We start from the raw sequence: 16,356 nt of genomic DNA on the forward strand, positions 1-16,356 counted from the left end.
CAAGTGGCACAGTGTTTTGTGAAATAACTTACTATTAAATTATTCAGCTCTTCGAACATCTGGCATGACAGTATGCCTGCATTTTTCTCACCCTATAAAATTAGCACACACTGCTAATTTTAAGTATGGATTGAGTCCATTTAAATCTTTAAATTTGTGGTTACAATATCTGGCATCAGTACACATTTTATTTTTGTACGGTAGTCTGCCAATTGAATATTTCTGTCCAGGGATCTGCACTAATCCAGCTGGATCCAATTACTTCCTTTCTCCCCAATAAATTGCATATTTTTGTTACAACACTTGATCCAACCGACAGAACACCCTTTTCACATTACACGTTGCATTTATATAGCATGTATAAAGCATTCAAAGCCTTTAATGTGCATCAGCTCAGGAGTCCTTAAAACTTCCCAGTATAGTAGGCTAGCACTATTCTCTCTTTATTGCAGAAGGAGAGACAAAGAGAAAACAGAGGGTTCCCCTATCGCTCAGGTGAGAATTCAAACTGGAGACTTACTGCATTAGAATAGCCTTCTTAAGACATTCTACTTGTGTGCAGATAACAACATGCAAGTGGGGATGAGAATGCTAAGTTCTGATTGACCTGTCCATATTTCCCTCTACAATAATAATAATAATAATAATAATAATAATAATAATAATAAAAAATTTTATTTATATCCCGCCCTCCCCAGCCGAAGCTGGGCTCAGGGCGGCTAACAACAATCAAAATAGTTCAACATTCTAAAACATTCATTATAAAATTAATTAAATCAAATTAAAATCAAATTAATGGCAACCATCAAGCAAAATTTTGTGCAGATTGCCAGAGGAGGGGGTCAGGCTGCGCCCTGACAAAAGGCCTGGTGGAACAGCTCTGTCTTGCAGGCCCTGCGGAAGGATGTCAGGTCCTGCAGGGCCCTAGTCTCTTGTGACAGAGCGTTCCACCAGATTGGAGCCGCGGCCAAAAAGGCCCTGGCTCTAGTTGAGGCCAGCCTAACCTCTCTGAGGCCTGGGATCTTTAGGGTGTTTTTATTTGCAGACCGTAAATTTCTCTGTGGGACATACCAGGAGAGGCGGTCCCGTAGGTACGAGGGTCCTAGGCCGTATAGGGCTTTAAAGGTTAAAACCAGCACCTTAAACCTGATCCTGTACTCCACCGGGAGCCAGTGCAGCTGGTACAGCACCGGATGGATATGATCTCGCAGTGAAGACCCCGTAAGGAGTCTCGCCGCGGCATTCTGCACCCGCTGGAGTTTCTGGGTCAGTCTCAAGGGCAGCCCCACGTAGAGCGAGTTACAATAATCCAGTCTGGAGGTGACCGTCGCATGGATCACAGTGGCTAGGTCAGGGCGAGAGAGATAAGGAGCCAACTGCTTAGCTTGGCGGAGATGAAAAAATGCCGCCTTTGTTATAGCTGTAATCTGCGCCTCCATAGAGAGGGAGGTATCGAAGATTACACCCAAACTCTTCACGGACGATGCTGGCACTAATTGCACCCCCGCAAGAGACGGGAGTTGCCCCCTCAATCCCATATCACTCCGTCCCAGCCAGAGGACCTCTGTCTTCGAAGGGTTTAACTTCAACCGGCTCCCACGTAACCATCCAGCCACAGCTTCCAGACATCTGGTCAGTGTATCTGGGGCCGAGTCAGGATGGCCATCCATCAACAGATAGAGTTGGGTGTCATCGGCATACTGATGGCAACCCAGCCCAAAACTCCGGACAAGCTGGGCGAGGGGGCGCATAAAGATGTTAAAAAGCATCGGGGAGAGAATCGCACCCTGAGGCACTCCACACACCAAGGAGTGGCACGATGACAATTCCCCCCCAAGCGCCACCCTCTGTCCCCGACTGGAGAGAAACGAGCGCAGCCATTGAAGGACTGTGCCCTGGATCCCCACGTCGGCAAGACGGCGGTCCAGGAGTTCGTGATCGACCATGTCGAAGGCTGCTGACAGGTCTAGAAGAATCAGCAGCCCCAACCCGCCTCGATCCAGCTGCCTGCGGAGATCATCTGTTAGGGCGACCAGAGCCGTCTCGGTCCCATGACCAGCGCGGAAGCCGGACTGGAATGGATCGAGAGCAGATGTTTCATCCAGAAACCTACCAAGGGTAATATTCTTAAAAAGCTGTGGGGTGGGGTTTTTTTAATGCTGAAAAAATTGGAGTGCTAAATCATGTAGGAAGCTTCCCTGAGTACAGGAGGCTTTCTGCTTCAGGTAGCAGCTCATGGAGGCAAGAAGTATGGCAATGGCAGGAGCTTAACACATTTGTCACTCCCTTGTCACTTTTACAGCAAGAGTAGAACACCTGGAGGGGGATAGTAGCATGAGGCATTACTCCTCAAACTAAATGGAGTACTACTTCCACTATGTCATTCTTACAACAACGCCTTACATCTCTTTGTCTCACTTATGCATTTTACACGATTTCCCTTTTAACCTATAAAGGGGATGTCTTTAAAAGCATCCCTTCATAAGGTATTTATTATGACCAGCACCAATGGCAGATTGTGAGGTTAACAGTGGAGTCCTTGGAAACTCAGAAGCAGCAGCCCAAAGAGGAAGCCATAAAGGAAGGTGAATTAACGGAGAAGAGACACAATACAGTAGGAAGGCCTGGTGAGCAGAACCTCGGCGCCCCAAAAGTTTGGGAATCGAATTTAGATTTTCAAAGACTACAGAGGAGCAAGCACCATTCTAGCAGGACATCTATTTCAATTTGTACTCACTGCCATTAAAGTAAGGCCACATGTTAGCAGTCCACTACCTACTTTGTGTACACAAACATATGAGGCAGCAGCCAATTCCCAGAACTGAATTTACGAGGAAGGGTCAACAGCTAATAAGTTTATACATTGGTTTATGCCTAGGATTTATTTTTATTTAAGTTTTTCAGAAAAATAATAATTCCCATTTTTGTTTTTCCAAGTATATTATTTTCAGGTTTGTGTATGAGAGCAGCTGCCACTGTGCTCTTTTGGTACTGTCCCAGACCTTCTCAGGTGGCAAAGCATATCTCTTTGGCAGACAACCAATCATACTGGCTGTAAAACAGGAGGCGCTGCTAAGTGCATGCTACTGCTAGAGATAGCCAGAATGTCTGGAACGTTTCCCAAGGACATTAGACCATGGAACAACATCCCAAGGAATATGCAAGTTATGGACAGGAGAAATAAATGAAGCCTACAGTGCTTGCATTATGGAATCTCAACTTAAGCTCCATGAATAAAGCTTCTCTGTACTGTATTGCAACTGGTAGAAGGAAAAATTAATAAAGCTCTACGCTCATTTCATTTCAGAGTACAAAACCCCTAGAGAAATAAAAACAAATGATCCTGGTTATTTCCCAGGTAAAGTACTACTGCTGGGTGTGTGGGATTGTGTGCACACGCAAGATAAATAAATTGCAATTGGATACAGAGGATTTTATTTATTTAAAAATATTTCTAGACTACTTTCTATTTAAAAATACTGAAGTGATTTACAGTATTAAAACATTAAAAAAACATTTTTATATGCACACATATTAAAAATTCCAGGCTGTATGATCCAGTGTTAATGATCAGGAAATGCAGAGTCAATAGGTGTGTTTCAATAAATGCCAGCAGCATGGATGACTCCCATTCAACAGTCTGAATCCAAGGATTCTGTAGTGCAGGGTGGTTAGGGTTAGGCTCTGCCCTTTTCCCCAGCTCTGTGCTTGTGTTATTCATGTATAGGTCATAGCTATGTAGAGCAAGTGCCCCGATCAAGCATAACCAGTGTTCGAAACTCACATTGTTCTAGGCGCCTTTTGCAACAGGGAATTTCTTTAGCTCGAGCAGTTTCTGAGCTCTGGGTACAGTACTGAGCCTAAGATTTCAGATTAAAACTGCAGAAGGACCTTTTTCTGCCTCCCCACTTCCAGCTACTGTCTGAAGCCTGGAGAAGAGACCCTCTTAAGGATATTAGGTGGGTGGGCAGGGGAAGGACTAGACTACATGAAAAATGAACATACAATTTTAGCTGCAGTTCATTCATTTTCAGCTTTGTATTCTTCTTATAAAAAAGCAGGCCTAGACATTCTGTTCTTGCACCCATAACCTAGGATTAAGGTGCCATTTAGCTCATAGCTTTCATATCTCAGTTTCTAAAACTGAGCATAGCCCTTCCATTTATACAGGATCTCATGCACTGGGCTTTCCTTACTGACAACCACACACAACACACAGATCTGTTCCTGTCTTTTCACAGCCATTCAACAGAATGTGACCGTTCTGGAGGTCAAGCATCCTGTCCTTAGCTGCTAGTCCATGTCAGCTTAGCAACTATAAACAGACAAGATGGAAGCTTAAAATCACAATTGTGGTATCTGGCAACGTTCTTCCATTAAAGGAGTGTTTGCTCTGGCAAGTATTCCGATCACAACCTTCCTCTGGCAGCCTGTATCTGGTTCTCTAAATCATAAAGTCTTTGTGTTTGCCGCCTCATCCAGCCGACCAGCAGCAACAAACTGATCACTAGCGCCACTTGAAATAATAAAATCACCACAATAGGGTGGAGAGCGATATTTAGTACTCCATTTGAACTTGGAGACCATCCAAGAAGCACCTCCCACCAAGCGTGGTCTCCAGCAGATTTAACTGTGGCTACAATCTGAGCAATCTCCCTATTGCTATGCAGAATCTCAAGTGTAGCATTTTCACCCATGTCTTTGATTTTCAACAATTCCTGCTTCAGGGAGGGGTGAGAAAGCAGGTTTTTCAGAGTAGAAAGGCCAAGGCCTAGAGAAATAGGCGAGATTTCTCGATACAAAGAGGGGTAAGCCTTCATGTGCTGCACAGTCCAAACAGGTACGCGAAACTGGAAATCACAGCCTACAAGCACACTAATATTGCAAAAACAACGGTTAAAATAAGGCAGCATAGGCTGGATAACCAGACCATTAATGATTACAAACTCACATGGCGTTCTTACACAAATACAGCCCTTCCCAGTATACACAACAGTAGAACTTTCTTCTTGGATTACATCAAAAGAGCAGTGGGAACTATTCACAAGCTGAGGAGAGGAGCATTCGTGATGTTCTTCTAAACTGCTGTCATCACATACAAAGCCCAAGTTTTCCCTTTTCACACAACCTTGCACATTAACTGTTTGCCAGTCACCATTCCTCATCCGTGCCCACCTATTGGAGTCCCTGGAATACATGACCAAATCCTTGTCAATCTGGAATCCCAAGGGGACCACTGGATAGATTGGGATGATCTGGGTGGCTTCTACGGTTATTAAAAATAACCGCAGCATATTCTGGGCAGAATCATAAGATGCATTTAGCAACCTCCACCAAGCCTCCAAGGCTATTTCTCCTGAAGTGAGCTCTGGCCGAATTAAATTGCTCACCTCCATGGGAATGTTTCCCGCCTTGGCCTCTCGAATCATTCCCATGACTACATTCTGTGTGATTGCTTGTGCCTGTTCACATGCTAAAGCCAATGAAACATTGCTTTGGAGGGACTGGATTCCAGACACAATCAACATGCTGTCCTCTTCTAATATTGCTTCCCAGACTGGAAGCACTTTACTGATAGCTTGTGGTTGTTCTGTGAGCTGCAAGAGAGATTTGGTTAATGGGGCAGTCAGTTTCCCTATTTGTTTTGTGGAATATGAAAGTTTATTAGCCAAGACTTCTATGTTGGCTGCATCTATGAAAGAAAGACCTGCTCCTAGGGGCCCAAGCCAATCCATCAGTTCTCTTTTAACCCTTTCCCCATGATGTACTCCATCCCACATTTTAACCCACTCCATCCAACCTCTGTGGCTGACTCCGAGAAAGGGAGCACATTGAGGTGCTCTCTGTGACACATTCAAACCCTCAAAATGAATCTGCACCTCCTTTAGTGAGGTCTGGGGGTGCATGACAATTTGTTCAGGCTGATCTAATTTCAACACATGAGACCCAATGATGGGGTTGGTCAAACGGCGAAGTGGGAGGATGTCTGTGATCAGGGGATTAAATGTAAGAATTGTTTTGTTTTGAGAGCCAAATTCTACCCGGTATGAACCTTGCTCACTTATTTCCTCTGTGATGGCAACAAAACCATAGAATTTAAACCTAATAGAGGACATTTGTTGGTCACAGTGTGTCCCCCTGATCGGCACCACCCAGTCTGGTGGCCCCTGTTTAATTAAGTCCATTCCATTTAATTCCCACTCCTGAGATTCCCAATTAACGATTAGGCGGGTGATGTTCTTTCCAGAGGGCGAAATCAAGGACAGCTGGAACTGATCTCCAGGAAACCTAGTGTTCTGGGTTCCAACAACAGTTCGCAGATGCAGCGGTGCACCAGGTTTCCATAAAGCAGCAGAAATGAGGGCAACATCGCATGAACCATCCTGGATGCTGCTGCTTTCGGCTGAACGAGAATCCAGGTGTGTAGGCAAAGGTCGGCAAGAAACAGGAATGCGAACACTTGAACTGGCCGCCTGCATGCTGTAACAAAAATGTCCAACTTCTCCACTGGTCTTGAGGGTGCAATTGGCTATGTCTCTCCAGTGGCAGCTGATTGAGTCTGAGACAGCATGGAACATGTAGAAGCTCTGGAACACTCCAGGGTTGGATCCATTGGCATACAATCCATGCATGCGACAAAGCAACCTTGCTTCAGCTACTCCTCCTTTTGGCAGACAGGCCCACAACTTCACAGGGATGGCCGACACATTCGGGCTGGCAGAAACAACCATCCATCCGTTCCCCAGGAACAGCAGCAAAGGCAACAACATCCTGGAAAACACCTGAGAGAAAGAGAACAGAAAAAGGATCTCCGAAACCCCAGTTGCCTGGGTATGCATCACTACTGCAACTCCAGTTCTTTGATGAGGCATCATTGACAAGTGCAGTATCCATGAAAAAGAAAGGACCACTGGTCCAAGTTAGCAATCAGAATGGCTACTAAGTGATGGACTGGATTCATATTGAGACCAACAATCCTGGGGGTATACATTTCTGCTCAGAAAACAGGTTATAACAAGGGACTAGTGGCCCACCTGGAATACATGCCAGTGGCACAAGCCAGCTAGCATATTTTACTTATTTTACTAGCTTTGTTCCAGAATAATCTTTTCCAGATTTAGTATCCACAAATCAGGGGATTTCTAGTGACCCAAGATTAAGAGATGCTTGGCATCCCTGAAAAGAGAAGAGAGAGAAACCTTTTTTATTTAGCTGTCTACACACTTGGCATTCAACATGGAAATTTTTGGCCGTAATGCTCAACAGCCGGTCAAAGAATAGCAAACCAATTTCTACTTTAATTATGAAATTTAAAAACTTTCCACTTCTCCCAACACTGGAAACTTCCACTCTGCATATTCTAGGGCAGTTCAACAATTATAAGTGTTTAAATGCTTGTTTTTCTTTTCTTTTTTACTAAGATGGCAGGACAATCCAGAAGGTATTCTGGGCATGGGGATAGAGATTTATTCTATTTATTTAACAAAATTTAAATACTGCTTGCTTGTAAGAAAACCTCTAAGTGGTTTAAAGGTAAAGGGACCCCTGACAGTTAGGTCCAGTCGTGGACGGCTCTGGGATTGCGGCACTCATCTCGCTTTACTGGCCTCTAAGTGGTTTACATAAGTATAAAATAAAGCATTAAACCTCAGTATAAGAACAGTTAAAATGGGTATTTAAAAACATGTAGAAGACTATCATAATCAACAGTAGTAAAAAAAAGAGAAGATGCTTATGTAGCTTCTACATGTCTGAATAGGACTGCCGAAACAAAAATGTTTTAAGCAGGCGGTGAAAATTACAGTGAAGGTACCTGCCTGATGTCAAGCAGGCAGGGAGTTTCAAAGTATAGGTGCTGCTACACAGGAAGAACAATTTCTTGTAAGTATTGAACACAGATTACAGTGGTGCCTCGCAAGACGAAATTAATCCGTTCCACGAGTCTCTTCGTCTAGCGGTTTTTTCGTCTTGGGAAGCAACCCTATTAGCGGCTTAGCGGCTATTAAAGGCTTAGCGGCTAAAAGGCTATTAGCGGCTTAGCAGCTTAGAAAAGGGGGGGAGCGGAAAAAATCGCACGACTCGCAAGACTTTTTCGTTTTGCGAAGCAAGCCCATAGGGAAATTCGTCTTGCGAAGTGCATCGAAAAACGGAAAACCCTTTCATCTAGCGGATTTTTCATTTTGCGAGGCATTCGTCTTGCGGGGCACCACTGTATGTGGCACCATTAACGCTGCCAGTTCTGCAGATCAAAGCAGTTGAGGGAGCATATATGGAGTAAAGTGATCTTGCAAGTAAAATGGCCCCAAGCTGTTAAGGGCTTTATATCCTAATAGTACATAATTCCTCGAACTTGGCCTGGTAGCAAATGGGCAACTGGTGCAGAACTCCGAGCAAAGGTGTTATATGCAGACAGGGTTTCATTCCTGTCAGTAACTGTGCAGTACAGCAACTAATTGCAGCTTCTGGTTAAAGTGCATGGGAAGCCCCACAAAGACTGCATTGCAGTGCATTGCAGTAATCCCATCTTGAAGTCACCAATGCTTGAACTACTGTGGCCAAGCTATCCTGGTTCAGGATTGGCTGTTGGTGTCACCCTAGCTGCATGTAGTAAAGGGCATTTATAGCAAATGAGGCTACCTGGGCCTCCACTGGCAGAACAGGTTCCAGAAGCACCCCCAAACTGTGTACCTGCTCCTTCAGAGAGAGCGCATCCAGGGAAAGCAGTTGACTAATTTATTGGACTAAAGAATAGCTCATCCACAGTATTTCTGCCATGCCAGGATTCAAGCTTAACATATTTTCCTTCACCCATCCTACCACTGGATCCAGGCACCAGTCCAGGGCCTGCACCACCTGCCCTGATGCAGGTCTGATGGAGAAATAGAGTGAAGTGTCATTAGGATACTGATAACTCATTGCCCACAAACTCCTAATGATCACTCCAAGTAGGTTCATGTAAATATTAAATATCACTGGGGAAAGAATAGTGTCATCCTGCTTCATGTAAGTGCAAAGGGCCACAAAGCACTCTCCCAAAAAGCATTGTCCTGTAGGTAGGACAGGAACCATTGGAATACAGTGCTCTCCAATTCCCATTTGACAGTGTCCCCGCAGTGTCCAGTAGGATACCATTGTCAATGATACTGAAAGTCACAAACAGAGCGAGAAGCAAAAGCAAAGTTGCACTCCCCTTGTCTTCGAAAAGGTTATCCATCAGGGCAACCAAGACACAATCCCATGGCCAGGCCTGAACCCAGACTGAAACAGACCTAAATAATCCATGACATCCAATAATGCTTATAGCTGTCCTACCAGAATTCTCTTCACCACCTTCCCCAATAAAGGTAGTTGCAACTGGTTGGTATTCTAGTCCAAGGGGTTCAGACCTGGTTTCCTCAGGAGAGGTTGCACCACAGCCTCTTTCAAGGGAGTAGACACCATCCCCTTAAAGACTTCAGTGCCAACCACACTCTGGCCCCAAACAGTCAAACCCCCTCTGCTAGCTTTAATAAGCCAGGAGGGACAGGGATCAAGAGGATACATGGTCAGGCATATAGCCAGCACCTTGTCTACATCAGCAGACTGCATCAGCTGAAACTGATCTCACAACACATCACTGACTATGGCATTGGGTATTTCATCTAGAACTGCAATAACTGCAGAATTAAGGTCACTCTGAAGTCAAGTGACTTTATCCTCAAAATATATAGCCAGTTGGTCACAGTAGGTCCTCTAATGCTCCAGAGGTCCTTCCCCCTCTGTGGAAGTCAGGAACCTCCAGAATGTTTGAAATAATTCCACTGGCCAGTGACTAGTGAATGCAATGCAAGCTGTGAATGAGCCTTCTTTGCAACTTGCATGCACTGCCACACGGCTGGCACAGTTACTGGACTAACCAGCGTTCAGTTAGCTTCAGAGTGAGACTTGTGTCACTTGCACTCTAGTCTTCATTCTGCTTGCTTCATAGCCCAAAGCTCTCTAGAATACCAAGGAGCTGCCCTGGCTCCACAACGCCATAGAAGATGCTCAGGAACCACTCATTTCATCTCACTACTCCATAGTGAAACCAGGGCATCAACAGGATTGTCCAGAGTGTTTAGGAATTCCTCAAGAATTCAGGAACTCCTCAAATTCCATTAGTCTTTGAAAGTGGGCCTACTTTACTACTAATTACTACTAATGTTCCAACCATGACAAGGGACTGAATTGCATCCCCACCACCACCAAAAAAAAGTTTGATCTATCCCTCATATCACTTGGGCTAAAGACAACATCAAAAGTGTGCCCTGCCTGATGTGCTGGACCAATGACCATTTAAAACAGTCCCATGGTGGCTCTGCCACTGGGCTACAGGGCAGTTGATAGACCAGCTACATTTCCAATCAGCCACTCAACTCCAGCTATACTTTCCCCTACCCATCACCACTGAAACTGGGGGAACATATTCACAACTCCTTCCTACCTGCCCATCCAGGCACACCCTGGCACCATCATCCAATGTCACACTATACAGCTGGGAAATTAGGGCCACAGATAATAAACAAAGGTCCAGTAGTGGGCACATCCCACACTTTCAGGTGGAAGGTAGTAACTTCATAACAACTCTCCTTATGCTGTCTCTCACTCAGAGGGAACCCACCAAACCAAGTTTCTCCTCTTCCTGGCTTTCACAGGCCTGCTTTCCACATTCTCATTTTCAGTGTCCTAGAATCATAGAATTGTAGAGTTCGAAGGAACCCTGAGTGTCATCTAGTCCAACCCCCTGCAATGCAGGAATCATAGCTGAGAAATCCTTAACAAATCCTTGACCATCCAACCTCTGAGGTAGTCAATTCCACTGTCGAACAGCTCTTACCACCAGAAAGTTCTTTCTCATGTTTAGACAGAATCTCCCTTCCTGTAATTTGAATCCACTGCTTTGGGTCCTACCCCCTGGAGCAGCAGAAAACAAGTTTGTTCCATCTTCCATGCAACAGCCCTTCAGATATTTGAAAATGGCTATCATATCACCTCTCAATCTTCACTTCTCCAGGCTAAACATATCCAACTCCCTCAACCATTCCTCATAAGGCTTTGGGGGTACCCTGCCACAGTTGATCCTACTGCACACATCAGATTCTGCATCTACACTCCAGCTATATCCACTCAACTAGCAGTCAGGCAGTACCACTCACTGCAATCAGCACAAACACCTGAAGGCAGAGATCTAACAGGACAAAAACTGTGTAGTCATCCTGTAGATTTGCTCTCCTGCTGATGAAGCAGCCGCCTATATAAAAATGCTTGCCAATCCTACCTATTTCCCCCCCCCAACATCTCCATTCTTTCCCCATTAACGCCTTACGCCAAGAGTAGGCAAGTGTTTTGGGTCCCACCCCACATGCTAGTTTTGACAAGTAGGGAGAGCAACCCACCTTCCACACACATGACATTCTTATGGTATCACATGATTGTTCCACCCTCCTGTCAAAATCTTTTGTGGGGTTTCCAAGCACTTGCTGCTGCTGAAGGAAGCCGCAGAGAAGCCTGCATTTTCAAATGCAGCCAGCGGTCCAGGGCTGCTGCAGCATGTTCCAACTGTCCCTCCACAGCTCACTTCCCTTCATCATACAGTACTATAATTCACAGTGCCACCTATCTATGCCCAATCAAACTTCAGGGTGATGGCATTCTTGCATATTTATGATATGTAAGCTATACTAAACTGTATTTATTATTTTCTCAATAAAACTGCTTTCTGAATAAAAACCTGTAAATGGCATTACAGACAGCAGAAAATTGTGATTTATTTCTGCCTTAAATGCTTGTTTCCTTACCTTCTTAGTCGCCTTTCTCCAATCTGTTATCCTCCAAAGGCTTCAGACTACAACTTCTTTCATTCTTGACTGTTGGTCATGCTGACGGGGGCAGATGGGAGTGAATTCAAAACGCTGGAGGGCACACCAGGCTGAGGAAAGCTGTTCAATGCCGTTAAACCCAGACTTACAGCAGAAGTCTAACCATGTCTACTCAGAAATAAGTTCAATTGACTTCAATGAAGCTTACGTTCAGGTAAGTTGGGTTAAGACTATAGCCTTACTTTCTTTTGCAAGTGGCCCATACGTTGTATTCTGAACGAAAGCCTATGCTGAAGTTTCATATAATTTAACTTTATTTGTCAAGAACTTCCAGCCAGAAGCTAGTGGGTTCCTCTCCCTCTCTGTTTTCCTAGGCACAGAGAGAAACTGCCACTCACACCAACAATTCAGCTTTGTACTGGTAGCATTGCAGTCTAGGCTGCACTCATCCGAGACAGCTGGAAAAGTGCTTAGCAACTCTTTTGCCCCCTCTACAGATGCCTTGAGATTGCTGACTGAACAGTGAGAAATCTGGAATTATTAACTTTACAGAGTTGCATTTTCTCACCTCATTTGCCAGTCATATCAACACTTTCCTGTCTGGCACCCAAATACATTTTCAGTGTGCAAAACTAAAACACCTGCGGATGAACAGATGGCCCTGCAACACTAAGACTATCAGACACTATGCCCATGAGAGAGTAAGAGTCATATCATTGTACACCAAGAAACGATGGCACCAAGGCCAACAAGGCAGTGCTAAGTCATAACAAAATCTACCACACCATCCATTCTGCCAAGGACAAAGTCTCCCAAAGAGATCAGAACCAGAGGCTTCAGAGCAAGTTCCAAGGGCATCGTGGCAGGTTCCCTTATCCTTGGAAAAGGATTAACAACATGGGTTAAAAAATAAGATGAAAACACTTATTAAAATTCCTGCCTCTTAAAATCTTAAATCTAGCCACTGGAAGCCAGCCCCCAAAAGGGTGATTTCCCAATGCTTCTCAAAAGTGCTGAAGCTTGCTCAATCTCAGAATAATAGAATTTCCAAATTAATGCTACAGCCACCAAGCACACCTTGCTTCCAAACAATCAAGAGGGCCTTCTTGGCTGCTCTAAGATGTATCTTTATATTTTAAGATTACAGAAAATGTGAGGAGTCGTATATGTCTACTTATTTCAGAGTGAAGAAAGGAGAGAATCTCGAAAAGGTTAACTACAGGCAGAGGTGCCTCCAACAATAATTTGTCAGTCTTTAAGAATAGTGGCCATTTTTTCACAAGCATGAATTTAAAACTCATCCAGAATAACAGAACAAGTGAGGATTAGAATCTAGACCACACACTTTACAGAGCAGTTGCTAGAAACCCCATCAGTAAAGAGGAAAAACAAGACAATGTCATAGGAACCTATTTTTTTCACAAGGAAGTTGAAAGATCTGTGTAGAAACTTCTCTATGAGTCATTCATGAAGAAGGAACAAAGGCTTTCTATAGAAATCTAGAGATTTTTCCTGTGGAAATTTTAGCATGCTTACATGTAGGGGAAAATTTTGATAGTGAATACTTTAAATATATCTATATATATAAAATAAAGAAATGCATATTCAAGCTAACAATTCAAAAATTGCTATTCTGGTAATAAGGGGTTTGGGGAGTTCCTTCATGCAACAAAGTGGGTTTGATGAAGACCCCCTCAAGTCTGAAGCATTTAATTGCAGTATTACAAAAGACAGGTCCAAACCTCCTTCAATCAGAGCGGTCTATAAACCTTGTCTCTTCAGAAGTAAGATTACTTTAGATAACACTGTGAGGATTAAAAACTGAGCAAACAACAGGAGACAATTCTGTTAATGATTTTCACAGGGATTAGTAAGGCATAATAGCTCTCCCACATTTCTCAGGGCAGTGTATTTTTTTCTCCCCTCCCCCTCCCAAAAAAGACATCAATCACTGTTACTGGTTTTTGAGTCCAAAACAAGAAATACGTTGGAATTGATGGATTTTCAAAAGGTATTAAGAAAGAGTTGCCAAGAAAAGCAACTTCAACTTCACCTGTCATAAAAGCAAACACAGAATGAAGTGGCAGCAAAAATGGCAGGATCTCACTAGCCTGTACTTGTCTTCAGAAATCTCAGATTTCTCATATATATATATATATATATATATATATATATATATATATATGGGTAAAACATTTACAAATCAAATAAAAAATGATGTAATACTATGCTGGGAGGATGGGGCAGTGGAGAAGACAACAAAAGGCTTTGCTCCTACTAATGTTCACCATCTGTATCAGTATGACATTTATCACCACTTGGGACTCTCATTTGCTCACCAACCCTGCCAAACCCCACACTGTCTTGACAACTCCCATATCCTTACAGCTCCTTCACCCCAACACCCCCATATACCCATCACAACCCACCCTGTTTCCAAACTCTATCTCACAGTTTGTCCAAAACTCGTGCCTCCTCCAACATTTCACCCTAGTCTCAAGATCCCCCATCACTGTCAATCACAGAGAAGAGGGGCATGAAAGCACCGCTTTTGCTGGCAGAAGAAAGCGTGCATTTATAAATGGACACTTCTTTCTGGTGGCAGTGAACTAAGGAGAGAATGTTTTTAACCTGTAGCAGCAGTGGCGACAATGACGGGGAGCTTGTCTCCCCTCATTGTCCACGCATGAAACCAAGCTAGGAGGCAGAGGGTGGCAGCAACAACAACAGGAGAGACATGGCAAAGCCCACCTGGGCCACCCACCTACCCACTTGCTTGCTCTGCTGGCCTGTTTACTCGTGCTACTGACCTGCCTGCTTTGGTCACTGACTTTGCCCGCTGTTGTTGTGTTGCAATTTATGTGGTTGCCAACTGGCAGTCACACAAACTGCAGTGTGAAAAACTTTTTCGTACATAGGAAGATATAAAATGCCCCTACTCGGAAGCATCTGTTAAAAATAGGTTTGGTTGCTCCTGAAAGCTAGTATCATATTTCCTATTTTAAAGCAACACAAAAGGCCCGTGAGAAAGTTTTCCTGCCAGGGTGTAACCCTATCTGTACATCTGAAGAGCAGCATCTCTTCCCAGTAAGCTCTCTTGCCAGCATCAAGGCCACATGTGGAAAACAGACTGAAGCTTTTTTGTCAATAAATACAAATAAGACTGTGGTCAAATAATCAACTCAGAAATGGAATGAATGTGGGAACAGACTGTGATATAGTTATACTAAGAGTGAAGACAGCAAGACGACTCTTGGGGTTCCTTCCAACTCTATAAGTCTAAGATTAATTGGTTAGATTTATATCCTTTTATTTCCCCAAGAAATGCAGATCAGAATACCAGATGTTTTGGTAGTGGTGTTTTAAGTAAGAAATTATTTTTAAGGGCCTTGAGAAGTCATGTCAAGAGCAGCAAAGGCTTTTCCAGAGAGGGCAGCTCTGAACTTTGACAAATGGATGCTTTTTTCTTTGGTAGACTTTTAGCATGCCTCCGTTATATGGTCTTTGCCCAGCCAAATTCACCACAGATGTTGACCATTTGACTGGGCATCTGTTCCTGCACTCTGCATGCTTCTTGAAGACTGTACACCACCAGGGCAGTGTTTCTGAAATGAAAATGTTAATCCTCTCAAAGGATGGGAAAGGAGTGCAAAAAGGGCTTTATCTTGCAGATTGTTTTGTTTCAGATACGAACAAAATTCCAGCTGTGAAAAGAACGGATAGGACTTTCTCTAGTATGTGGCAACTAAAGAGGAATCGAAAGGGCGAGTCTTACTCCCAATGCCTTGATAGAGTTGATGGTTGGGTACTAAAAATTTTGGTCAACAGAAGGGATAAACATGTCACAGTCATCTTTGAAAGATGGGCATTGTACATGCACAGATCCTATTTATGGGTTGGCACAGAGAGACACTTAAAAGAATAGCAGCTGCAAGTAACTGCATCACTATTGTAAATTTATATCCCATGTCCTTCTCCAAGGAATGGTGGCTTCAAAAAAAATTAAAATAGTGAAATCAGAATAGTTCTATTGAAATTAATGGACCCAATTCAGTCATTTTTCAATGGATCTACTCTGAAGAAAACTCAGTTGAATAACACCCACTGCTTAAAAAAATAGAATGTAATGTAAACCTCCAAAGCCTCAAAGATAATCAGTTTTCAATTGTGCCCAGCATCTGTATACTACTGAATATTTTGATGACTTTGCTGTATGCACTATACAGCAGTTTTCACAACAATGGCAATATCTCTAAGTATCATAATTGATGTTTCATCAGCATTTTCACCTTAATAGCTCTACTTGACCTGTGAAATTGCTCTGTGGGAACAACAATTTCCTGCTGCGTCTGTTTGGAATGTTATGCTGCTTTTCAATTTTAGATTTTAATGCTCAGTCTCTAAAAGAAGAAAGACAGTACATTGCCAACACCTAAAATCCTACAACATCTTCCACATTAAAATGACCATATTATGAGTTACTGCTGGCAGAGTTCAGCTACTTAGAAAGAGAAATGCC

General features: G+C 43.5%; 1 protein-coding gene across 9 annotated transcripts in view; it reads right to left on the reverse strand.

Moving 5' to 3' along the window:
- PPARD (peroxisome proliferator activated receptor delta) overlaps positions 1–16,356 on the reverse strand; it is a 47,736-nt gene that overhangs the window by 21,321 nt on the left and 10,059 nt on the right. For 2 of the 9 annotated variants that reach the window (XM_081195815.1, XM_081195817.1), the window contains exons 2-3: positions 11,817–11,957; positions 2,120–6,782 (exon numbers count right to left, since the gene is read on the reverse strand). The exons of 3 other annotated variants lie outside the window; for them this stretch is intronic. In XM_081195815.1, the coding sequence (XP_081051941.1) occupies positions 4,410–6,770 (2,361 nt within the window). In that variant the 5' untranslated portion in view covers positions 6,771–6,782; positions 11,817–11,957 and the 3' untranslated portion in view covers positions 2,120–4,409. Of the gene's footprint in view, positions 1–2,119; positions 6,783–11,816; positions 11,958–16,356 lie in introns of those variants that run through there. 4 more of the 9 variants (XM_081195818.1, XM_081195819.1, XM_081195816.1 and 1 more) reach the window with 3 other exon arrangements.

The sequence above is a fragment of the Podarcis bocagei genome (assembly GCF_964188305.1).
Source record: "Podarcis bocagei genome assembly, chromosome: 5".
In the NCBI taxonomy this organism is placed as follows: Eukaryota; Metazoa; Chordata; class Lepidosauria; order Squamata; family Lacertidae; genus Podarcis; species Podarcis bocagei.